General features: G+C 43.0%; 1 protein-coding gene across 5 annotated transcripts; it reads left to right on the forward strand.

The window, feature by feature from the left end:
• On the forward strand, nucleotides 1-25,521 carry CNOT8 (CCR4-NOT transcription complex subunit 8). Of its 5 annotated transcripts, none has more exons than XM_081092158.1 (8): nucleotides 181-278; nucleotides 7,224-7,254; nucleotides 10,399-10,582; nucleotides 11,674-11,867; nucleotides 19,690-19,948; nucleotides 20,648-20,792; nucleotides 22,272-22,382; nucleotides 24,094-25,521. In XM_081092158.1, exons 5-8 carry the CDS (start codon nucleotides 19,827-19,829, stop codon nucleotides 24,241-24,243), a joined length of 528 nt encoding a protein of 175 aa, XP_080948284.1. In that variant the 5' UTR covers nucleotides 181-278; nucleotides 7,224-7,254; nucleotides 10,399-10,582; nucleotides 11,674-11,867; nucleotides 19,690-19,826; the 3' UTR covers nucleotides 24,244-25,521. The 5 variants fall into 5 exon arrangements, with proteins under 5 accessions (XP_080948280.1, XP_080948284.1, XP_080948283.1 ...); XM_081092155.1 differs by having other exon boundaries at nucleotides 200-278; nucleotides 19,690-19,851; XM_081092154.1 differs by lacking the exon at nucleotides 7,224-7,254 and having other exon boundaries at nucleotides 1-278; nucleotides 19,690-19,851.
• Nucleotides 25,522-25,615: the final 94 nt, after the last annotated feature.

Consider the following 25,615-nt stretch of genomic DNA (forward strand, 5'->3'; position numbering starts at 1 on the left):
GGGGAGGAGAAGGCATTGCTAGGCGCGCGCGCGTCGGGAGTGACGCGAAGGGAGCAGGCGAGTTGGGAGGACCGGGTGGGTAGAGTGGCACAGCCAGGGTGTTTGGTGGGCGGTACGTAAGGCCGCTCTGCGTACGAGGGCGCCCATCTCGCTGGCCAGCTGGATCCTAGGAACAGATCCGGGGCAGAGGGAAGAGAGCGCCGGGTCAGGGGCCGCAACCGCCGCTCCCGCGGAGTCCGCCCGCCAGCCCGCCAGCTCTCGCGGGCCTGCCTGTGAGGGTAAGCGGGCCCGCGCCGACCGGAGAGGAACGGGCGGCCAGAGGGTGTGGGGGGGCCCTCTGGGCCTGTGGGAGGAAGGAGAACGGGGCGTGATGAGAGGCAGGGTGAGCGAGACCAGACAGAGGCCCATGGGATAGTAGTAATGTAAACAGCCTCTTCCGCAGGGCAATAATACTCCAGGGACGTGTGCCAGGACTTTACAAAGCACCTGAAATAGGCTCCTCCACTGCAGTCTGCCGAGGTGTATGCTGTTGTTAAAGCCATTTTACGGGGTAGGCAGACTGAGGCGTGCCGGAGGCTAAGCGGTTCATGCAGAGCCCCGTGGCTAGGGGTGGTGTGGCTTCGAACGTAGGTCTGTCTGCCCCTACGCTACGGCCTGCAGTTTGAATTCCTTTGCACAAAAAGCGGGGAGGGCTGAGGAGGAGGAGGAGGGGAGGGAGGAGTGTGAAGTGGGTGGGTCATCCAGAACCGGAGGCGAATGGTGACGGCCGTTGTGTAGAAGAAAGGACCGAGTTTGGAACCTTGCAGGCTGCCCCCCCCCCCCGCCCCCCTCGGGTTCCTGTGGTCCCGCCACCTTCCCGGCCGTGCTGTGGCTTTATGAGCCGGAGCTGTGGCTTTATGAGCCGACGCTCAGGCCTGGCCCCCGCGGGCGGTGTTACCGAGGTTCGGTTCAGGGTAGTGCCTTCCGACACTTGGGGGGAAGGCCGAGGAGGGCGGCGGCGGCGGCGGCCACCGACCGTGCGCGTTTATGGAGAGGACCCTCTTCCGCGTGGCTGCCATCTCTTCTAACGTGCTTCTGCTTCCTTTTCCATCGCAGGCAGAGGCCGCCAAGCCTTTGTTCAGCCTCTAGCAGGGGGGTGTGATGTTGATTGGTGTGTGTTTTTTTGCACACTTCGTCTTAAAACCAGAAAAACCAAACGTTCTTTTCCCAAGCTGGCGCTGGATTGCTTGCGGAGAAAGCTTTCAGGTGGCTGTATCATTAGCTGCTCTTCAGAGCTTTCCTGGGTAAACGAGCTTTGTTCTGGAGTTGTCTTAATGACTTACTCTGTAGGTCGTCAGGAACGATCTGAACAGATTGTACTACAGATCAGCACAGGGCAGGGACCTCAGTAAGTGTGTGTGTGTGTGTGTGTGTGTGTGTGTGTGTGTGTAAGAGAAAGAGGGGGACCTTTTATTCTTGTACAGTCTAGTGCTGGGAAACAACAGGTATCAATTAGTGCTTGTCCTGGCTTTTTTAGGGAGTGGAGTAGCTCATGTGGAGTCATTTTAAAGTCAGCCTATTGCATGCGATCAAATTCATCCTTAAAAATTGGTTAGGAAGTTGCAATTATGGAGATGGCAGGCCTGTTTCTCAGTAAATCCAGCAGACTCAGTCTTTCCTTTAGCTTCGAAATTCGTTACTCTTTCTTTGGTCCTAAACCAGACGAAGTACTTAGGTTACCTTTAGGGACTGTGTTGCACAAATAGATACTTGAAGAACGTAGTCATTGTGCACTGTGAAGTGTACTCTGTGAGAGGCAGGTACTGAGAGGCTTAAAAGGAGGAAGACTAACCGAGGGGAATATTGTGTCTGGTTCCCATCTTAGGCTCATTCAGGAGCAAGTCCTCACTGAATGGAAAGTGGCAAGCAGAATTGCTGGCACTATTTATTATTATTATTATTATTATTATTTCTCTTTTTGGCTAGCATACCCAATTATTTATACTAAGGTGAATGTGCATAATATGATTTCTCTTCAGTTTTTTAAAAATATATTTTTATTGATGTCAGAGAGGAAGGGAGAGGAAGAGATAGAAACATCAATGATGAGAGAGAATTATGGATCAGCTGCTTCCTGCATGCCCCACACTGGGGATCGATCCCACAATCCGGGCATGTGCCCTTGGCTGAAATCGAACCCGGGACCCTTCAGTCCACAGGCTGACGCTCTAACCACTGAGCCAAATCGGCTAGGGCTGATTCCTCTTCAATTTTTGAGTGGCACTACATTTAGGGGCTTACAAGCTATTTCCCAACAGTTTTTCTAGATGAAGGTTTGGTGAAGAATGTCTTAACATATTTTTTTGTCAATAGTCTGCTTTTGTGTTCCCCATTTGTCAGGTATGTATAACAATGTGGTTAGCTTATTTTTTTTTAATATATTTATTTATTGATTTCACAGAGGAAGAGAGAAGGAGAGAAAGAAACATCAGCGATGAGAGAGAATCATTGATCAGCTGCCTCCTGAACACCCCCTACTGGGGATCGAGCCCGCAATCCAGGCATGTGCCCTTGGCCGGAATCGAACCCGGAATCCTTCAGTCCGCAGGCCGACGCTCTATCCACTGAGCCAAGCCAGCTAGGGCGTTAGCTTATTTTATTTATTTAAAAATATATTTTATTGATTTTTTTACAGAGAGGAAGGGAGAGGGATAGAGAGTTAGAAACATGGATGAGAGAGAAACATTGATCAGCTGCCTCCTGTGCACCTCCTACTGGGGATGTGCCCGCAACCAAGGTACATGCCCTTGACCGGAATTGAACCTGGGACCTTTCAGTCCTCAGGCTAACGCTCTATCCACTGAGCCAAACCGATTAGGGCTGATTAGCTTTTTTAAAAAAATTCTCTTGCAAATGAAGTCATGCTGCTGCCTTTTTTTTTTTTTAATCCTCACCCGAGGATGTGCTTTCATTAATTTTTAGAGAGAGTGGAAGGGAGAGAGAAAGAAAGAGAGAGAAACATCGATGTGAGAGAAACATTGATTGGTTGCCTTCAACTGGGGAACCAGCCCACAAACTAGTTAGGTGCCCTAACTGGGAATCGAACCTGCAGCCTTTAGGTGTATGGGACAACGCTCCAATCAACTGAGCCACTCAACCAGGGCATGATGCTGCCTTTTTAAATTAATGTCTCTGAATTTCAGTTTCTTGTTTATAGAATGCATAGGAAGACAGCATTGTATAAAGTTGTGAGGAGCTTTCTCCATTGTTATTTTGAAACAGAACCCCGCATTTAGTATCAGTCATCTATATTTTGCATTATCTTTAAAAGATAAAGACTCATTTAAACATCATAGCCACAATTTAATGTAACCAAAAACGGGGGGTTGGGGGAACCCTCACAGGAACCCAAAACAAAAAAGTAAAACCAGCCCTGACGGGTTTGGCTCAGTGGATAGAGTATCGCCCTGCGGACTCAAGGGTCCCAGGTTCGATTCCGGTCAAGGGCATGTACTTTGTGGTTGCAGGCATGTACCCAGTGGGGAGTGTGCAGGAGGCAACTGATCGATGTTTCTCATCGATGTTTCCAACTCTCTATCCCTCTCCCTTCCTCTCTGTAAAAAATCAATAAAATATATTAAAAAAAAAAAAAAAAAAGTAAAACCAGCCAGTCATTGTTAAAACTTCTAAAGGTCTCAAAAATGTGAGAGCCCCCCCACAGCAATAGTTTAAAACTGGATCCAGCTAAGGCCTATACATTTTGATGGGTTGATAAGTCTCCTGAGAGTCTTTCACTATTAAAAAAAAATTTTTAGCCCTAGCTGGTTTGGCTCGGTGGATAGAGTATCGACCTGCGGAGTGAAGGGTCCCAGGTTCAATTCCGGTCAAGGGCACATACTTCAGTTGCAGGTTCCCCAGCCCTTGTCAGGCGTGTGTGCAGGAGGCAATACCTATTCGATGTGTCTCTCTCACATTGATGTTTCTCTCTGTCTCTTCTCCCTCCACTTTCTCTAAAAATCAATGGAAAAATATCCTCGGCTGAGGATTAAACAAACAAAAATTTTTTTCTAAAATTTATTTATTGATTTTAGAGAGGGGGAAGGAGAGAGAGAAACATGTATTTTTTTTAAAGTTTTTTTCCCCCCCCCAAGAAAAACGATTTTGAATATAATAATGTTACATGCAGTAAACCTTAATATTTCAAGAAAAATGGTTTTAAATATAATAATGTCACATGCAATAAACATTAATATTTCAAGAATAAAAGGATTTTAAGTACAATAATATTACCAAAACTGTAGTATGATATCAACATAGTATGATATCACAAAAGCTGTAGGAAATATTAAAAATCTGCAAATAACAGGATTACTTCTATTATATTTTAGAATATTTTCCCCCCCTCTGGCTCTATTTTTGTTCATCAGTTTATGTTGTTCATTATATTTCCCAAATGTTGTGGCACTTATTTATGGATTCATTGGTTGCTTTTTAAAATATATTTTTATTGATTTCAGAGAGGAAGGGAGAGGGAGAGAGAGTTAGGAACATCAGTGATGAGAGAATCACTGATTGGCTGCCTCCTGCAGGCCCTCTTCTGGGGATGAAGCCTGCAACCGGGCATGTGCCCTGGCAGGGAATTGAAACCTGACCTCCTGGTTCATAGGTTGACGCTCAGCCTCAGAGGTTGAACCACGCAGGCTGGGCATTGGTTACTTCTTGTATGTGCCCCCAGAGATTGAGCCTGCCATCTTGGCATATGGGGATGACGCTTAAACCAACTGAACTACCTGGCCAGGGCTATTCTCTTATTTTTATTTCTTGCAATTTGTTGAAGAAGTTGGATGGTTCTTTAGATTTCTATAGTGGTCCCTCCCTCCCTCCCTTTAAAAAACAACATTTCTATTGTAGAGAGGAAGGGAGAGGAAGAGAGAGAAACATCAATGATGAGAGAGAATCATCGATCAGCTGCTTCCTGCATGCCCCACACTGGGGATTGAGCCCGCAATCTGGGCATGTGCCCTGACTGGGAATTGAACAGTGACCTCCTGGTTCATAGGTTGATGCTCTAGGTCAAAGCTCAACCACTGAGCCATGCCGGCTGGGCTCCACAGTGGTTTCTGTATTTTGCTGATTGTATTTCTTTTTCTTTTAAACATCGATTTATTGTTGCCCTTATGCATTCATTGGCTGACTCTTGTATGTGCCCTGACTATCAAACCATAACCTTGCCGAAACCGGTTTGGCTCAGTGGATAGAGCATCGGCCTGTGGACTGAAAGGTCCTAGGTTCGATTCCGGTCAAGGGCACGTACCTGGGTTGCGGGCACATCCCCGGTAGGAGATGTGCAGGAGGCGGCTGATCGATGTTTCTCTCTCATTGATGTTTCTAACTCTCTATCTCTCTCCCTTCCTCTCTGTAAAAAATCAATAAAATATATTTAAAAAACAAAACAAAACCATAACCTTGGTGTATTGGGATGGCACTCCAACCAACTCAGCCACCCAGCCAGGGTGCTGATTGAACTTCTGTGGTCTTATTTAACTTGTTCCTTTGTCCCCTATAATTCCTGTAAATTGATAGTTAAATCTAGAGGTGTGGTCAGATTCAAATTAGATCCCCCCCCCCCCCGCCCCAAAACGACAGTCATATTTTGGTCAATGATAGATTGATGTACTATGGTGGTCCTATCTATAATAATAAAAGCGTAATATGCTAATTAGACCGCACATCCTTCTGGACAACCTTCTGGACGAAGCCAGGGCTATGAGGGAAGCCCGGGTCCCGGTGCCTGCTGGTGGCTGGAGGGAAGCCCGGGTGCCAGGTGCCAGAGGGAAGCTGGTGCCAGCAGCTGGTGGAAGGCCTACTCTTCCATGAATTTTGTGCATTGGGCCTCTAGTGAGATTATAAGTGAGCTGAAAAATTTCTACTGCCTAGTGATGTCATGGCTATCCTTACATTTAAGTGAAACACATTATTAATGGCTTTGAAGTGATACTGGTGTAAATCTACTGCACTGTCAATCATATAAAAATATAGCATATAACCCTGCCCCGGGGGGGCTCAGTTGGTTGGTGCATTGTCCCGCACACCAACAGGTTGCAGGTTCGATTCCTGGTCAGGGCACATACCTAGGTTTTGGGTTCTATCTCTGGTTGGGGCGCATATGGGAGGCAACTAATTGATGTTTCTCTCTCACATTGATGTGTCTGTCTGTCTGTCTCATGTAATAAAAACATATCCTTGGGTGAAGATTAAAAAAGTATGGCATACAATTATTATATACAGTACATAATACTTTACAATTATAATAAGTGACCGTGTTACTGGTTTATGTACTTACTTTTTGTGTTATTTTAGAGCAGTGATGGCGAACCTTTTGAGCTCGGCGTGTCAGCATTTTGAAAAACCCTAACTTAACTCTGGTGCCGTGTCACATATAGAAATTTGTTGATATTGCAACCATAGTAAAACAAAGATTTATATTTTTGATATTTATTTTATATATTTAAATGCCATTTAACAAAGAAAAATCAACCAAAAAAATGAGTTCGGGTGTCACCTCTGACTTGCGTGTCATAGGTTCGCCATCACTGTTTTAGAGGGTATTCTTTCTACTTACCAAAAAAGTTTGCTGTACAATAATATATCATGTTACACTTGCAACAGCCTCATACATCTGGTGCTTACTGAATCTCTTTCTTAATTGCATCCTTTTCTCTTGTGCTTGATTTATCTTGTGTTGTTTCGTACAATAACATTGCACAGGTTTGTAGCCTGAGAGCAATAGACTATATACTATGTAGCGAAGTGTGAAGTGGGCCATGTGCCATCTAGGTTTGTGTTCGTGCACTCTATGATGTTTTTTTTTTCTTGATTTTTTAAAGAGAGGAAGGAAGAGGGACAGAGAGCCAGAAACATCGATGAGAGAGAAACACTGATCAGCCGCCTCCTGCACACTCCCTACTGGTTATGTGCCTGCAACCAAGTTACATGCCCTTGACCGGAATCGAATCCGGGACTCTTGAGTCCGCAGGCCGACACTCTATCCACCGAGCCAAACTGGTCAGGGCTACGATGTTTTTTTTCGTGTGTGTGTGTGTGTGTGTGTGTGTGTGTGTGTTTTATTCCTCACCTGAGGATATTTTTCCATTGATTTTTAGGGAGAGTGGAAGAGAGAGGGAAAAACAGAGAAACATTGATGTGAGAGAAACACATTGATTGGTTGTTCGTATATTTGCCAGGACCAGGACCGGGGAGGAGCCTGCAACCAAAGTACGTGCCCCTTACCGGAATCGAACCCTGGACCTTTGGTCTGCAGGCCGACGCTCTATCCACTGAGCCAAACCAGCTAGGGCTGAATATATATTTTTACTGACTTCAGAGAGGAAGGGAGAGGGAGAGAGAGATAGAAACATCAATAATGAGAGAGAATCATTGATTGGCTGCCTCCTGCACGCCCCCCACTGGGGATCGAGCCCGCAACCCCGGCATGTGCCCTGACCAGGAATGGAACCGTGATCTCCTGGTTCATAAGTCAACACTCAGCCAACTGAGTAATACAGCTGGGCTGTGATGTTTGCACAAGAATGAAATTATGTAATGATGCATTTATTAGACGTAGTCTCTCCTTAAATGGTATGTGACTATTTCATAGCAGTGATGTGTTTTGTCAAGAGGCACATGATACCTTGTTGCTTTTTGTGATAACAGCCATTGTGATTATTTTAACAAGTTTCAAAGCTGAAGTATAATTTACATGTTATAAAATTTGCCCATTGTAATGTATAGTTTAATGATTTTTGCAAAATTTACTGAGTTCTGCAATCGTAGTTGAGTTGGGAGCATTTCCATCACTTCAGGAAGATACCTCACGCCCATTTTCCGTTAAACTCCTATCCCCATCCCACTACTGTAGCCTACTTTTCTGTCTTTATAGATTTGCCTTTTGTGCTTATCCCATGTAAATGCCATTATGATTATTCATTAGGAGTCACACAATAATGATGTTCTATCATTTTATATTCCCTTGTTAGCTGGATAACTTTTCTGAAGAGAAACCCTCAGCTATGTGATTGCTTCGAGGTACAGTTTATATCAGAAAGACAAGATACAATTTTAAAAATAAGTTGATTCACTACCATTCTTCACTGATGACCAATTAAGTTTATTTTCTTAGTTCATTATAAACTAATGGATATAAACCTCTCTGAGAAGTTTTAATACACTGTAGTAATTATTCATAATGATGTTCATACTGTCCTTGACTAGAGGGAGCCTCTTCAGATTGTTTCTTGAGTTATTTTGATACAATTATAAGAGTATCTTAGTTGGGGAGCCTGGTTCTAAGGGTTTAGTGTAAATACCTAATTATCCTCTTTTTAAGCTTGCTTTTTACTGCTTGTAGACCAAAGGCATTTTTTCCCTTGGGTCTCTTGGTTGCTTTTGCTTTTATGGAAGTGATACTTCCTCTACAGTGATTTACGGTTGTGTTTCAAATGGCACCAAAAAGGAAGTGAATTGTTTCAGTTAGGAAAATAAGGAAGCTAAGTGGTATTGGTTTAACATTAATGGGCGTAGAAATGGTTTAAAGCCCTTTTGCTGGGGAAAACCGTAAGCATAGTTTAGAGCAGTGATGGCGAACCTATGACATGTGTGTCAGAGGTGACACGCGAACTCATTTTTTTGGTTGATTTTTCTTTGTTAAATGGCATTTAAATATATAAAATAAATGTCAAAAATATAAATCTTTGTTTTACTATGGTTGCAAATATCAAAAAATTTTTATATGTGACACGGCACCAGAGTTAAGTTAGGGTTTTTCAAAATGCTGACACGCCGAGCTCAAAAGGTTCTTACTGTAATTTGAAAGTAGAAAGCAGAGATTTTCCTTGCTCTCTCCTTTGGAAGACAGACATGTGCATTTTACTATTTCTAGGAATTTCATTGTATATTCAGGGAGAAATTCCTAGAAACTAAAATGCACGTGACCGTCTTATATTGAGGATCCATGTGGTGGGGTTGCCTTTTAAGTAAATGCTTATATGGTAACTTCCTTAGTCTTTTTATAACTAAGCATCTTAAGTTGCATCGTTTGCTAAAATTAACAGCATACTCTGAGGCTGAACCATGTGGAGTTTTATCTTGCAGAATACTGTCCCCTCCCCAGTTTCCTCCCAGAATATACACCATTCTAGTTTTGGTAGAATTCATAACCTGCTATCTTCTCTATCTTGATTGTTGAATTGCTGCTTGGCTTCTTTTTTTAAATATGTATTTTATTGATTTTTTTACAGATAGGAAGGGAGAGGGATAGAGAGTTAGAAACATCGATGAGAGAGAAACATTAATCAGCTGCCTCCTGCACACTCCCTACTGGGCATGTTCCTGCAACCAAGGTACATGCTCTTGACCGGAGTTGAACCTGGGACCCTTCAGTCTGCAGGCCGACTCTCTATCCACTGAGGCGAACCGGTCAGGGCATTGCTTCGCTTCTTTAAAATATTATGTGTTTAAAAGTAGACATTAATAACTCAAATTCACATATTTCTTGTGATTGTTAAGGTTGAAATTAGCAAGTATTTTACAACTTAAATTACCATTTGCACAAATCTGAAGAGGCACTATAGCCTAGGTGTGGCTCAGTGGTTGAGCATCCACCTATGAACCAAGAGGTCACTGTTGGATTCCTGGTGAGGGCACATGCCCAGGTTGTGGGCTCGATTCCCAGTAGGGGGTGTACAGGAGGCAGCCGATCAACGATTCTCTCTCATCGATGTTTCCCTCTCCCTTCTTCTCTGAAATCAATAAAAAACATAAAGAGGCACTATATTAAGTTAGTTAATTGCTTCTACTTCTATTTGACTTTCAAATTGTAGGGGGAAAGAATTTCCCTGTTTTGGGGGTAGGGGGAGAGTCCCAGACCCATATTCATCATATAAGTGTAAAGACTTTAAGTGTGAGAATTTAGGTCCACATTCTTTCAGGCTTTCAAAGCATCCAGGTACATTTAAACTGGCTAAAGTTATTTTTTTAGAAAACTTCCCATTATGTGATCTCTGAGTAAAATGCTGTGAAAGTTACAGATAAGGGCATTTTTATGGTCACAGGACTATTTCAGTCTGTAGGTGTTGTAGAGAGAGCTGAAAGCTGGTGTAGGGTAATGATTTTTACTCCCCTTTTATTTAAAGGAAGCATGGGCAAAAGTTTCTTCAGGTTTCTTAATTTTAGTTTCTTTAGGTTAAAGAAATACGTGTGTGTGTGTGTGTGTGTGTGTGTGTAGTAAATAATATGCCAGTCTCAATGTTTTAGCTTAAACTGGTAAGTGATGATAAAATATTGTTTTGATGCCTTTGTTTTATTGACATCTTATGCCAGTGTGTAAATTTATGTGATTGCACAATGTGTTTTTGAATTTAGGTCAGATCAACCATTGGCTTGCCCTCTGTCATAGTCAGCTGAAAGTGACTTCTCAAGCTTCTTCAGGATGCCCGCAGCACTTGTGGAGAATAGCCAGGTTATCTGTGAAGTCTGGGCCAGCAATCTAGAAGAAGAGATGAGGAAGATTCGAGAAATTGTGCTCAGTTACAGTTATATTGCCATGGTAAAGAGCTCTACTCTACTCTTTTTGACTCACCTCTGGTATGGATTTAGGGAGTATTTAATTAAAGATTTTGAAATAATTGATCACACTGAAGTGGTGGCATATTAAACATGATAGAAGTTTATATTGCTTTTATGAAACAGCAAGGGTAGCCAATGTGTCTGAGAAGGATGTAACCTCTAACGTCTTGATGTTTTGTAATGTTACTTTGTGTTTGAAAGTCTTTAAAGCCATAGGGCATATCTGTCTCACAGATATGGTACATTTGTATAGTATTTAAAACAATTTTTAAAAATTGTTAGCATTTAAAAATCAAGGGACCTACTTAAATTCCAGATTTTTGCCATCTCTAGAAAAATTGGAAAGATCTGGCAGTATAGGGGCCGCATTCCTGCCTGACATTGAGTGGCTGACGAGGGACATGTGTGTATCATGGTGATATCCAGGGCCTCTTTTAGAGGAGGCATGGAAGCTCCCACAACTCCTAACCATTTTCATACCCAGTTTTGCTTTACTGCTTTTTTCTGATTGGCATTTTCACTTCCCTATTTCTATATTTTTATTTCTATATTGTTCTGAACTTAGAATGTTCTTAATTGCCTATATATCTACCTATAGTTTATCACCTACTTCTATTCATGTCCTGCTAGGATCTCCAAGTTGTTGTGTAAAGCTTTGTGATTTTCGTGCTTCTGTAGATGTCAACAAGATCAGTATTTTTTTTTTTTTTAAATATATTTTATTGATTTTTTACAGAGAGGAAGGGAGAGAGATAGAGAGTTAGAAATATCGATGAGAGAGAAACACCGATCAGCTGCCTCCTGCACATCTCCCACTGGGGATGTGCCCACAACCCAGGTACATGCCCTTGACCGGAATCGAACCTGGGACCCTTCAGTCCGCAGGCCGATGCTCTATCCACTGAGCCAAACCGGTTTCGGCAAGATCAGTATTTTAAGATAGATTTTTTTTTTTGCACAATCTTGGGGCTTGTCACATAACTTTTATAAATTGAGGTAAAAATATTGTTTATGAATGACCAATTCAGCATCCACTATTTTGTGAAACCTTATGTGTTTTTTTTTTTCCAGGACACAGAATTTCCAGGTGTTGTGGTGCGACCAATTGGTGAATTTCGTAGTTCCATAGATTACCAGTATCAGCTTTTGCGGTGCAATGTTGACCTTTTAAAAATTATCCAGCTGGGCCTTACATTCACGAATGAGAAGGGAGAATATCCTTCTGGAATCAACACTTGGCAGTTCAACTTCAAATTCAACCTTACGTAAGTGTCTGAGATACTTCTGAGTATTATTCTTAGGTCTGCAACATTTGTGCAGATTGTAATTTCTAATTGAATTTATTTTTTATTAAAAAATATATTTTTTTATTGATTACAGAGAGGAAGGGAGAGGGAGAGAACGATAGAAACATCATTGATGAGAGAGAATCATTGATCGGTTGCCTCCTGCAAGCCCCCTAATGGGGATCAAGCCCACAACCCAGGCATGAGCCCTTGACTGGGAATCGAACCAGGGACCTTTCAGTCTGTAGGCCGACGCTCTATCCACTGAGCCAAACCAGCTAGGGCTCTAATTGAATTTATTAATTTTAAGTTTTATTTCCACCAAACCCAGGTAAGGGTTGGACAGAGCAATCAAGCAGAGGATGAAATAAATAATCTCAAAGTAAAGTCCCCCTTAAAACTCTCACAAGTCAACAATAAAAAGACAAATAGTCCAATTAGAAATGGGCAAAATATCTGAATAGACATTTCTCCAATGAAGATATACAAACCTATCTATCTTCTATATATATAAAAGGCTAATATGTAAAGTGTCCCTTTGGGAGTTCGACCGGGAGTTCGATTGCTTGCTATGACATGTGCTAACCATCAGGGGGTGGTGGGGAATGAAGAAAGGCCCCGGCCAACAGCTGAAAGGCTCTGATTGGCCCTGATCGCTGGCCAGGCCTAGGAACCCTACCCATGCACAAATTTTGTGCACCGGGCCTCTGGTGGTTAATAAGCACATGACAAGTTGCTCATAATTATGTCATTAGAGAAATGCAAATCAAAACCACAGTGAGATACCACTTTATACCCCTAGATGGCTACAGTAAAAAGACAAATGTTGGGGAGGATGTGGAGAAATTAGAATATTCATACATTGTTAGGGGAAATGTAAAATGGCATAGCCTCTTTGGAAAACAGTCCAATTAGAAAGGCTGTTTCTCAAAAGGTTAAACAGTTACTATATGACCCAGCAATTCTACTCATAGGCATATGTCCAGGAGATTAGAAAACATATCCATGTAAAACCTTGTAGTGAATGTTTATAGCAGCATTATTCATGAAGGCCCAAAAGTTGAAGCAATCCAAATATCTGTGAACTGGCAAATGGATAAATTAAACAGTATATCCATGGAATTGAATGTTACGGAGCAGTAAAAAGGAATAAAGTACAGATATATACTATACATGGATGAACTTTGAAATCATGCTAAGGGGAAGGAGCCAGGCACAAAAGCCCACATATATGATTCTATTTATTTGAGATGTCCAAGATAGGCACATCTAGAATAAATTAGTGGTTCTAGAGTAGGGAATGGGGAGATTATGGGATAATGGGGAGTGATTGCTTAATGAGACAGGGTTTCTTTTTGAGGTGATGAAATGGTTTATAATTGGTGGTGATGATTGCAAATCTGTGCTTTGCGAAAAACTATTGAATTGTGTCCTTTAAATGAGTGAATTGTGTAGCATGGGAATTTTCCTATCTAATAAAAGAGAAACATGGTAATTGGTGTACGACCGCTACCCTTCCCATTGGCTAATCAGCGAGATATGCAAATTAACTGCCAGCCAAGATGGCGGCCGGCAGCCAGGCAGCTTGAAACTAACATGAGGCTTGCTTGCTTCAGTGATGGAGGACTCCAACATTCCCCGCCTGCCTTGCCGGCCTCTGAGCCTGCAGCTTAAGAAACATTGTAACAAATATAGAAGCTAAACAAAACCCCAGAAACCAGCTTTCAGCCCGCCGGGATCTCAGAGCTGGAGTTATACATTGTTTCGATTATAGAACCTAAACAAACCAGATACCTTCTTTCAGCAGCAGAGGCCTCAGAGCGGGAGCCAGAGCTAAAGCTGGCCCAGAATAAAAAAAGAAAAAGAAAAAAAGGAGCAGTTGGGAGCTTCAGTCCCAGCCTGAAAACAGCTCTCAGCCAGACTGGCCAGGCACCCCAGTGGGGACCCCCCACCCTGAAGGGTATGTGACCAGCTGCAAACAGCCATCATCCCCTCATCCAGGCTGGCCAGGCACCCCAGTGGGGACCCCCACACTGAAGGGTGTGTGACCAGCTGCAAACAGCCATCATCCCCTTATCCAGGCTGGCCAGGCACCCCAGTGGGGACCCCCACCCTGATCCAGGACACCCTTCAGGGCAAACCAGCCAGCCCCCACCCATGCAACAGGCCTCTATTCTATATAGTAAAAGGGTAATATGCCTCCCAGCACCGGGATCAGTGGAGCCGCGAGGCCTCCAGGCACCGGGATCAGTGTGACAGGGGCCAGCGCCCAAACCCCCTGATCGCCCTGCGGCTCTGTGTGTGACAGGGTGCAGCGCCCCAACCCCCCCCCCCCCCACGGGCCCTGCTCTGTGTGTGACAGGGTAGAGCCATAACCTCCCCATCGGCCCTGCCCTGAGTGTGAGAGTGGCGGCGCCCCAACCCCCTGATCGGCCCTGCTCTGTGGGTGATACAGGGCGGCGCCCCAATCCCCTGATCGGCCCTGCTCTGTGTGTGACGGGGCGGTGCTCCACTCCCCTATTGGCCCTACTCTGTGAGTGACGGGGGAGCTCCCCAATCCCTGATCGGCCCTGCTCTGTGTGTGACAGGGGGCGGTGCCCCAACTCCCCTATCGGCCCTACTCTGTGAGTGACGGGGAGCTCCCCAACCCCCTGACGGGCCCTGCTCTGTGTGTGACGGGGGGAGCTCCCCAACCCCCTGATAGACCCTGCTCTGTGTGTGACGGGGGAGTTCCCCAACCCCCTGATTGACCCTGCTCTGTGCGTGACGGGGTGGCGCCGCAACCTCCCCATTGACCCTGCCTTGAGTGTGACTGAGGGTGGCATTGCAACCTCCCAATCCGCCCTGCTCTGTGCATGACAGGGAGTGGCATCCCAACTCCCCAATCGGCCCTGCTCTGAGCCCGACCAGGGGCTGCACCTAGGGATTAGGCCTGCCCTCTGCCACCCGGGAGCAGGCCTAAGCCAGCAGGTCGTTATCTCCCGAGGGGTCCCAGACTGCGAGAGGGCACAGGCCGGGCTGAGGGACCCCCCCTCCCCCGCTAGTGCACAAATTTTTGTGCACCGGGCCTCTAGTCCTATATAATAAAAGGTTAATATGCAAATTGACTGAACAGTGGAACAACTGGGCGCTATGACACTCACTGACCACCAGGGGGCAGATGCTCAACGTAGGAGCTGCCCCCTGGTGGTCAGTGCGCTCCCACAGGGGGAGCTCCAATCAGCCAGAAGCCTGGCTCATGGCTGGCGAGCATAGCAGCAGAGGCAGGAGCCTGTCCCGCCTCTGCAGCAGTCAGACATCCCCCATGGGCTCTGGGACTGCGAGAGGGTCTAGGCCAGTGATGGCGAACCTATGACACGCGAACTCATTTTTTTGGTTGATTTTTCTTTGTTAAATGGCATTTAAATATATAAAATAAATGTCAAAAATATAAATCTTTGTTTTACTATGGTTGCAAATATCAAAAAATTTCTCTATGTGACACGGCACCAGAGTTAAGTTAGGGTTTTTCAAAATGCTGACACGCCGAGCTCAAAAGGTTCGCCATCACTGGTCTAGGCCAATGGTCAGCAAACTGCAGCTCGCGAGTCACATGCGGCTCTTTGGCCCCTTGAGTGTGGCTCTTCCACAAATTACCACGAGCGGGCGCGCATGTACAGTGCGATTGAAACTTCGTGGCCCATGCGCAAAAGTCAGTTTTTGGCCTGCGCCAGTCATTGTCATGATTTAATTTTATGGATATTGTAAGGAATTTAATTTTATCAATAAATAATATCATTATTAAGCATGATATCAAGTTTTATTCAACGTACCTATAGTTTAACTAAAACTTAAAACTTTAAGTAAAGTTTATTAAGTTAATTTTAGGGAACGGCGTGGAGTGAAAGATGTGTCGAGGATTGAGAAAGGTATGTTGAAATGGTTTGGACATATAGAGAGGATGAACGAAAGGAGATAGACCAAACAAATATACAAGACGAGTGTGGATGGGAGAGTTGGAAGGGGTTGACCTCAGCGAAGGTACCTCAGTCAGATTGAGGATGTTTTTAGCAAAGGCCAGCTTAGGAGTACCCTAATTAAGTTAATAACAATATACCTACCTATATAGTTTAAGTTTAAAAAATTTGGCTTTCAAAAGAAATTTCAATCATTGTACTGTTGATATTTGGCTCTGCTGACTAATGAGTTTGTCGACCACTGGTCTAGGCTGAGCTGAGGGATGCCCCCCCCCCCCCCCCCCGGTGCATGAATTTCATGGACTGGGCCTCTAGTATCTCAGTAAAGCTATTTAAAGTCAAGTCAGTTTCCCAGTTAAGAGATCAGTATTTGAATTTCTGCCATTTCTTTACTGGTTGACGTTGGGTCAGTTATTTTCCCTTTTGTAATTCAGTTTCCTTATCTGTAAAAGAGGGTTATTCGTATTTTTCATAATAAAAATAAGATATAGAGTGGGTGCTAATCAAAGGTAGTTGAAACAAGGCTATTTGGTAATGGGAAAATTTTGATGTAACTTAAAAAATGTGGTAAAAAATAAAATTTACTGTCTTTGCACTGTTGTGAAACAGACCTCCAGAACTTTCATTTGCAAGCCTGAAACTGTATACCTATTAAATAACAATTCCTTTTTTCCCTTCCCCTAGCTCTTGTTAACCACCATTCTACTTTCTGTTTAAGTGGGATCCTGTAGTATCTATCCTATCTTATAAAGAGGTAATAATGCAAATTGACCATCACTCCAACACACAAGATAGCCACCCCCATGTGGACACAAGATGGCCAGCAGGAGAGGGCAGTTGGGAGGGACCAGGCCTGCAAGGGAGGGCAGTTGGCGATCAGGCCTGCAGGAGCGGGCAGTTAGGGGTGACCGGGCCAGCAGAGGAGGGCAGTTGGGAGTGACCAGGCCTGCAGGAGAGGGCAGTTGGGGGTGACCAAGCCAGCTGGGGAGGGCAGTTAGGGGCAATTGGGCTGGCAGGGGAGCAGTTAGGCGTCGATCAGACTGGCAGGGTAGTGGTTAGGAGGTGGTCAGGCTGCCAGGCAGAAGCGGTTATGGGCAATCAGGCAGGCAGGCATGTTAGCGGTTGGGAGCCAGCAGTCCTGGATTGTGAGAGGGATGTCCAGCTGCCTGTTTAGGCCTGATCCCACTGGGCTGTCAGACATTTCTCAAGGGGTCCCAGATTGGAGAGGGTGCAGGCTGGGCTGAGGGACACCCCCTCCCCTCACATGCACGAATTTCATGCACCGGGCCTCTAGTTGTTTTATGAGTGGCTTATTTCACTTAGTATAAAGTCATCAAGGTTCATCCATGTTGTAGCATGTGGCAGGATTTCTTTCCTAAAACTGAGTAATACTGCATTGTATGTACTAGTATATGCCACATTTTGTTTAGCCATTCATCTGTGTTGATGGACATTTGGGTTGTTTTCGCCTCTTGACAATTGTAAATAGTATTGCTGTAAAGATAGATGTGCAAATGTCTCTTCAACACCCTGTTTGCAATTCTTTTTGATATATGCCCAGAAATGGGATTGCTGGATCATATGGTAATTGTCTTTTTCAGTTTTTGAGGGTGATGTAAATTTTAAGGGGCATATTGAGGGGACACTATTGTTTTGCTGATAGTTTGATGTAGTGTTTCTGTATTTCTTATTAGGCCCCAGTAATTTTAATTTTTAAAATGTTTTTATTGATTTTTAGAGAGAGTAAGGGAGAGGGGTAGAGAGATGGAAACATCAATGAGAAGGGAACAACAACAATCAGCTGCCCCTTACACCCCCCTCCTGGGGATTGAGCCTGTAACCTGGGCATGTGCCCTGAACTGGGAATCGAACAGGCCAGTTCTTGGTTCCTAGGTCAGTGCTCAATTACTGAGCAACACGGGCTGGGCAGCCCAGCTCTTTTTTTTTAATCCTCACCTGAGGATATATTTTCCATTGATTTTAGAGAGAGGAAGGGGGAAGAGGAGAAAGAGAAACATCTGTGTGAGAGAAACATCGATTGGCTGCCTCCCATACACAATCCCTGGGATTACACCTGCAACCTGGGTATGTGCCCTGACTAGTAATTGATTCCATCACCTTTCAGTGTATGGGACGATGCTCCAACCAGCTGAGCCACACTGGCCACGGCTAGGCTCCAACACTGCTTTGTTTAACTAGGCACCAAGAGCATTTGATGGCTCAGGAATCATTTTTTGATTGTTGTCCATGTGTTTTGAAGATTTCTTTGACTTTCAAAGAACTATTTTAGGAGATAATCTGGATTGTTCCTTTAACTGCATTTTTCTAGTCCATTGCCAAAGCCTGTTATTTGTAACATAATGATAATATAATATGCAAAATAATATAATAACTATATTGCAGGATTTGTATTTAAAATGTTTACATAAGGTAGAGCAAAAGATTGTAATTCAACACCAGTTTTAATTTAGTGAAAAAAATTAAAATTGTGGTGATTTTCTTGCCAGTTATATCACCTAAATTTATGTGAAAAACAAAAGAAAGGAAAACAGTGAAATCTGATGGAAAATGAGTTATTTCCCTCCTTTTGTGTTATTCTAAATATTCTTGTGTTTAAGGGATATATCTTTACAGTGAAATATTATGCCAGCGTTACAAAGACTGATATGTCTGAGTATTGATCTAGAAAGATGAATTGTGTTATAAAGGTGAAGGGATGGAGGTGTGTATGTGTAGGCAGAGAAAATAGTCTGCAAGGATATATAAACCTTTAGTTATATTTATTATTTCCATGGGGGAACATTATGAGAGTACTAGGGGCCCAGTGCACTAATTTGTGCACCTTGAAAGGAACTGTGGGCCACGAGGCTGAGGTGGGCACAGGGGCAGGTCTTGGCCCATCCTCTGTGCCCCCGCCTGGCCTCTCCCGCCATGGCCCCTGGTCCCCTGTCTGCCGGCAGCCCCGCTCCCGCCACCGTTCCCATGTGCTGACAGTGATGGCCCCGCTCGCACCTGCTGGCGGCGTGGAGCGATTGGGGCCGGCGCCAGCAGCAGGTGCAAGCGGGGCCAGCACCATCAGTGTGTGAGAGCAGCATCTGCTGCCCCGATCCTCCCTCAGGAGCAGGGGGAGGTAGAGAAGCCCTCAGGGGCGATCGGGGCTGGCGCTGGGTGCTGGCAGCGGGTGTGAGCGCCTAGCGGGACTGCGGCACACAGGAGCAAAGTATTTTCGGTAACCACCAGAGGCTCACCCCGATGATAGCGACTGGCACCCTGGTCTAGTGTCCCCGCTCAGTGCTCCACCATCCTGCCGCAGCCAATGCCCGCCACGTTCTGCACTCTTTTGCCTGCTGCTGACGCCCGCCGTGTTCCACGCGCACCCCGTGGTGATCAGTGCACGTCTTAGCAACCAGTTGTTTTGTTGTTCCACCGTTTGGTCTATTTGCATATTAGGGTATATATACATATATATATATGTATATATATATGTATGCATATATACATATATATGTATATGTATATATATGTATCTATATGTACATATATATGTGTGTGTGTGTGTGTGTGTATATATATATATATATAAATTTTTTTCATTTTCTTTGAGATTTTTCTTTTAAAAATTGGAAAATGTGGATATTTTATAATTAGGACATTTTATGGGAAAAATCACATTTTGTATCTGTTAGAGATAAGATCATCTACTTTTTATGCTTGCTGGAATACTGGAAAGAAGGAATTGTATTCTTAAATAATTAAAGATTTAAAGAAAACTTGTATGATATGCTGTTACCCACTGCTTTTGTTACATTATCCATCAACTAAGACGTGAACACCTTCTTTTTTAGAGAGGACATGTACTCTCAGGATTCCATAGATCTCCTTGCAAACTCAGGACTACAGTTTCAGAAGCACGAAGAGGAAGGGATTGACACACTGCACTTTGCGGAGCTGCTTATGACATCAGGGGTGGTTCTCTGTGACAATGTCAAATGGCTTTCATTTCACAGGTCAGCCCCAGAGAATGTGTAGCTCTCGGTTTGAGAGCAGGGAATTGAATTCTTACGCTCTCTTCTGTTGGTCACTAGCAGTTATGAAGTTGAAATGGTAACTATTACTCATGTTTGTTTTTCAAAAAATAATTTGGAGCTCATATTGGTTTGTGTTACACAGTAATGGGCTCTATCATGTAGCTGCCAGTGGGTGTATTCCAAGTGGAAAGTGGTGGGTGGAGAGGATCGAAGCACTTGGTTGTTTATTCTTACTATTTTTAAAATATATTTTTATTGATTTCAGAGAGGAAGGGAGAAGGAGAGACAGAAACATCAATGATGAGAGAGAATTATTGATTGGCTGCCTCCAGCATGCCCTCTACTGGGTTGAGCCCCCAACCCAGGCATGTACCCTGACCAGGAATTGAACCAGCAACCTTTTGGTGCACGGGATGATGCCTAGGCAACTGAACCATACTGGCCAGGTCTATCGGTTGATTCTTGTATGTGCCCTGAATTGGGGATGGAACTAGCAATCTTGGTGAATTGGGATGATGATCTAACCAACTTAGCTACCCAGCCAGGGCCAGTACTTCTGAATTTTTGATGAATAAAACACACATTTATCAACCTTTGAGTTTTCTTCCATATTAGTTTGTGTTGTTTTTTAATGGAATGTTCAGATCACAGTAGGGTAAACTCCTTTGGAATACTGAAAGGTGGTAACATCATGAATTTTGAGAAGGAATGTTGTTGAATGCGGGGGCCTAATAACTGCTGCTTTTTCACTTAGTGCCTCCTCCTCTCCTTGCAGTGGCTATGACTTTGGCTACATGGTAAAATTACTTACTGACTCTCGTTTGCCAGAAGAGGAACATGAATTCTTTCATATTCTGAACCTTTTCTTCCCATCCATTTATGATGTGAAATACCTGATGAAGAGTTGCAAAAATCTTAAGGTACAATATTTTTCTTAAAACTAGTAACAGCAAAAAAAAAGCAAACGTATCATCTTGCTTTGTTATTTGTTCAGCATGCATTCTTTTTTTTAAAATATATTTTATTGATTTTGTACAGAGAGGAAGGGAGAGAGAGAGTTAGAAACATCGATGAGAGAGAAACATCGATCAGCTGCCTCCTGCACATCTCCCACTGGGGATATGCCCGCAACCCAGGTACATGCCCTTGACCGGAATCGAACCTGGGACCTTTCAGTCCACAGGCCGACGCTCCATCCACTGAGCCAAACCGGTTTCAGCAGCATGCATTCTTGAGTACCTCCTAGATGCCAACATTATACTAGACAGGTTGTATATATAGCTAATTGCCACAGGAATTTGTGTGGCATGAAGGGAGTCCTCTGCTTCTCTCATAAGGCAGGCTTTCTTCACGTAAGGCCTATACTAGTTGGTAAAAGGAGGTGTATGTGCAGTTTGTCAGGAATGGGGTCTATAGCATACCAGACTCCGATCAGAGGAGTTCTTAACCCAACACCAGCAGTTTTCAGCTGTTGTGCTGCAAAACATGCAATACCTGACTATTTAGTTAAAGGCATTGACATTTTTTCCCTTAGACTATCAAATAAGAAAATAACAACAGCCAACACATAGCTTTCTGATGTGAATGCCCTGTCTTGAACCATAAATATATAGGTCATATAATAAACTTTGAGTTTTATTGGTCACGTCACATAATAAGGTTGTATCTGATTAACTCTTGGTACTTGATATCCTTACATATAATTATAAACACTTGATTTTTGAAAAAGTCACTTTGGAACAAAAAGGGTCAGATCGACAAAAAAATAGTATGCCGCATAATTTTGGCAGTTAATTTGTGTGCCATGAAATGGAAAAGGTGGAAAGTTGCTTCCCTAGATAGTTTAAGAACTCACTACCCTAAATATATTATTGATATAAGAGATTTGCTGTTTTGTATTAGATTGGCATTTACTACTACTTTTTTTATTTCTTTTAAAATAATTTTTATTTATTGACCTTAGAGAGAAAGAAGGGAGAGAGAGAGAGAGCAAGAGAAAGAGATAGAGACATCGATTTGTTGTTCAACCCACCAAGGCATTTACTGGTTGCTTCCTATATGTGCCCTGACCGAGGATTGAACCTGAAACCCTGGTTTATTGGGACGATGCTCCAACCAACTGAGCTACCCAGCCAGGGCTGGCATTTACTATTTCTTAAACCTTGTTTTATAGCAGTTAGTATTTTATGGAGCAAAGATCTGACAAAATTAATGATAAAGAGAAAAAAGAAGTGAAAAATGGAACATAACACAGTGTATCATTTGGAGGGCTGGGGTAAGGCCTGTTAAGTAAATGGCCTGTTCCATCACCAAAAGAAGTAAACTCAAGAATGGACTTCATTCACTTTAGTAGAGGACTGTTGGGTCTGTAATATTATCTGTTTTCCTTATATCTCCAGGGAGGTCTTCAGGAAGTTGCTGATCAGTTAGATTTGCAGAGAATTGGAAGGCAGCATCAGGCAGGCTCAGACTCACTGCTGACAGGAATGGCATTCTTCAGGATGAAAGAGGTAAGGCAAGGAGATGGATGACCTTTGTGGGCTGAGGTTTGTTGAAATTTATAGTGTCTATTGGAAGTTGATAACTACATTGAAAGCAGTTTTTTGTTTTTGTTTGTAATGATGTTCGATATATTAAATATAGTTTGGAAAGCAAAGAAGCATTCTGAAATGGAGGCCACTCAGCATGCCCAAATCTAAAAGTATATTTGGTGTTCCTAGCAGCTCTAATTGTAATTATTTGTTTTTCTTCCAATTTCTATTATGTGAACACGTTTGGTAGACCACCCACTTATCCTACAGCTGACATCACAATCAACAGCGCTAAGGTTAGGAACAAGACAAGGATGCCCACTCTTGCTACTTTTATTCAACACGGTATTGGCAGTTCTAGCTAGGACAGGTAGGCAAGAAAAATAAAAGGCATGTAGATCAAAAAAGAGGAAGTAAAGCTCTATTTACAGACGACATCATATTATCTATGGAAAACTTAAAGATTTCACTAAAAAACTGTTAGAACTAATAAATTCAGTAAAATTGTAGGATACTAGCCCTGGCAGGATAGCTCAGTTCATTTAGAGCATCGTCCTGATTCTTCAAGATTGCAAGTTCAATCTCTGGATAGGGCACATACAAAAAGCACCCAATAAATGCATAAGCAAGTGGAACAACAAATCAATGTCCCTCCTTCCCTCCTTCCCTTCCTCTCTCTCTCAAAATCAATTAAAAAAAAAGTTACAGGATGCAAAATCAATAATCAGAATTCTATTGTGTTTCTTTACACTAATGAAATATAAAGAAGTTAAAGAAAAAAAATCCCATTTATAATTGCATCACAAAAAATAAAATACCTTGGAATAAATTTAACCAAAGACCTGTACACTGAACACTATAAGACATTGATGAAAGAAATTGAAGATGACACAGATGAGTGAAAAAATAATCCGTGCTCATGGATTGGAAGAGTTAATATTGTTAAACTGTCCATACTACCCAAAGCAAAAATTCCAATGGCATTTTCCACAGAAATAGAGCAAACGATTCTAAAATTTACATGGAACCACAAAAAGATTCCAAATAGAGCAATCTTGAGAAAGAACAAAGCTGACAGCATCATTCTTCCTGATTTTGTCCCCCAAAGTACTGTTTGCAGTGTCTGGAGACATTTTGGTTGTCACAACCTGGGGGTTAGGCTTGAGGGGCAGTGTGCTACTGGCCAGGGATGCTGCTACACATCCTACACTGGACAAGCCCCCCTGCACCCCAACAAAGTCATTCTGCCCAGTTGTGCCAGGGTTGAAATGTCCTGTTATAAGTGGTTAATGTCCATTATCTCACTCATGACAACCTGTTACAGTATTACTGTTTTATAGATAGGGAACAGGGGCTTACGGAGAGTTGAAGTGACTTTCCTAAGGTCACACAGGAAGTCAGTCTGTAGAGCCCAAGCTCCTAACCATTGCACTGCCTGCTAAAGAGAAGGGACGAAATGGGACATTTGTACTTAAACAGCAGCAGCAGCACAGGGATCCTCGTAGTAAAAGAACTCATGGAAAATAGGTCCGTTCACAAAGGAGCATGGAAAGGTTTGGAACCTTTCTGTATGGAATTAATTTCTAGTTGGTTACATTTTGAGGGCTCTAAGAGAGCCGGGAAGTGCTGATGTGGTAGTATTGAGACTTGGCATGATTCTTAACCACGGGTTCTCTGTCCCATTCTGCAGTTGTTTTTTGAGGACAGTATTGATGATGCCAAATATTGTGGGCGGCTCTATGGCCTGGGCACGGGAGTGGCCCAGAAGCAGAATGAGGATGTGGACTCTGCCCAGGAGAAGATGAGCATCCTGGCGATCATCAACAACATGCAGCAGTGATGGTGGCGAGGCTCTGCGGAGCGGGCCCGCCCCAGAATGGTGCTCACTGTGCTGACTGTGTACTTACCTTCCTCCCGAGAAACCGCCACTTTTGAGCAAGCTGTACTTACCATCTTCACTGCGCAGAAAGACTTTTGTTTTACTAAAGACAAAGAAGTCTTTTAGATCCAGAAGAGGGCAGTTTTCTCTGAATTTGTAAACAAGTCTTATGTATTCCTCATCCCTAGGCCTCTTTTCCAGTTGCCTCCTGCCACCAGCATCCATGGCTCATTTGACACCTTTTTAAATACCCAGGACGAGTGAGAAACAAACTAGTAAAATGTATATAACTCTTACCTGTTGTCATTCTTTTTCTTTTAAATTTGTTGCTAATCTCTGAGGATGAAGACTTCTGATTCTCAGCTGAGCTGAGGGCTTCCAGGAAAAGTAGAACAAAATTGTATTCTTAAGTGTGGGTGATAGGTGTTGAGTCTTTTCCCTTTTTTTGACCCTTCTCCAGGACATTTGCTTTCCTCATGGAAATGAATTACATGCTCAGTGTTGAAATTTGAAGACCAGATGATAACTTACCTAAAAAAAAAAAATTCTACTGAACCTGTCTACTCTTTATTCATAAGGAACACCAGAGTGGGCATTAAGTTAACCACTTAAGTGTCTTTATATCCTATTGTGCCACTGAGATTTGCTATCACATGTGCATCATTTGAAATCACTTTATGTTTTCATATAACAAAATCACAGACTTGAGAAATTAGTTAAGATCAGATTTTTTAATCCTAGGTCTGTTGTGATTTCAGAATGGCATTTGTATTCCCCCACCTCTCTTCTCTGTTTTCAGCTTTTCCTTTTAGCAAACCTGAGAAGTTAGGGAGATGGATTAATGTGAGTACCAGAAATGTGAATCTTCAGAAAGTTTTAGTAGTTCATATAAACAGGGCAGTAAGGAATTTGTTTTACAGAGTTCTTGTGGAATAATATCCCACAACTGGGGTAGAAAGCTCAGGACTGTGATTTTTTCCCCCCCAAAACTAGTCATTTAAAAAGTACACTGTATTTTTTTTTTTTTAAATGACACTATGGACAATTTTGAAAACCCATTTGCAATGGTAGAAATGAAACTGGTAACTCAAGTGGATGAATAGTCTTGCATTTTAAAAGCTTATAGAAAACCCAATTTGAAATGATTCAAAAATGTCAAGTATTATAAGCTGGTATTTAAGATGCTTGTAAATATATTTATGTTTTTAATTTTGTATAATAAAGATTTCTTTTTAACTACTGGCATGCAGGTTTGATCTTTTATAGCTATGAATTCCTGGCTCTAGAAATGGCCATTAATGGTTGGTAACAGAGCATCTTGTCTATCCCCAAA

The sequence above is a fragment of the Myotis nattereri genome (assembly GCF_964212035.1).
Source record: "Myotis nattereri genome assembly, chromosome: 5".
Taxonomy (NCBI): domain Eukaryota; kingdom Metazoa; phylum Chordata; class Mammalia; order Chiroptera; family Vespertilionidae; genus Myotis; species Myotis nattereri.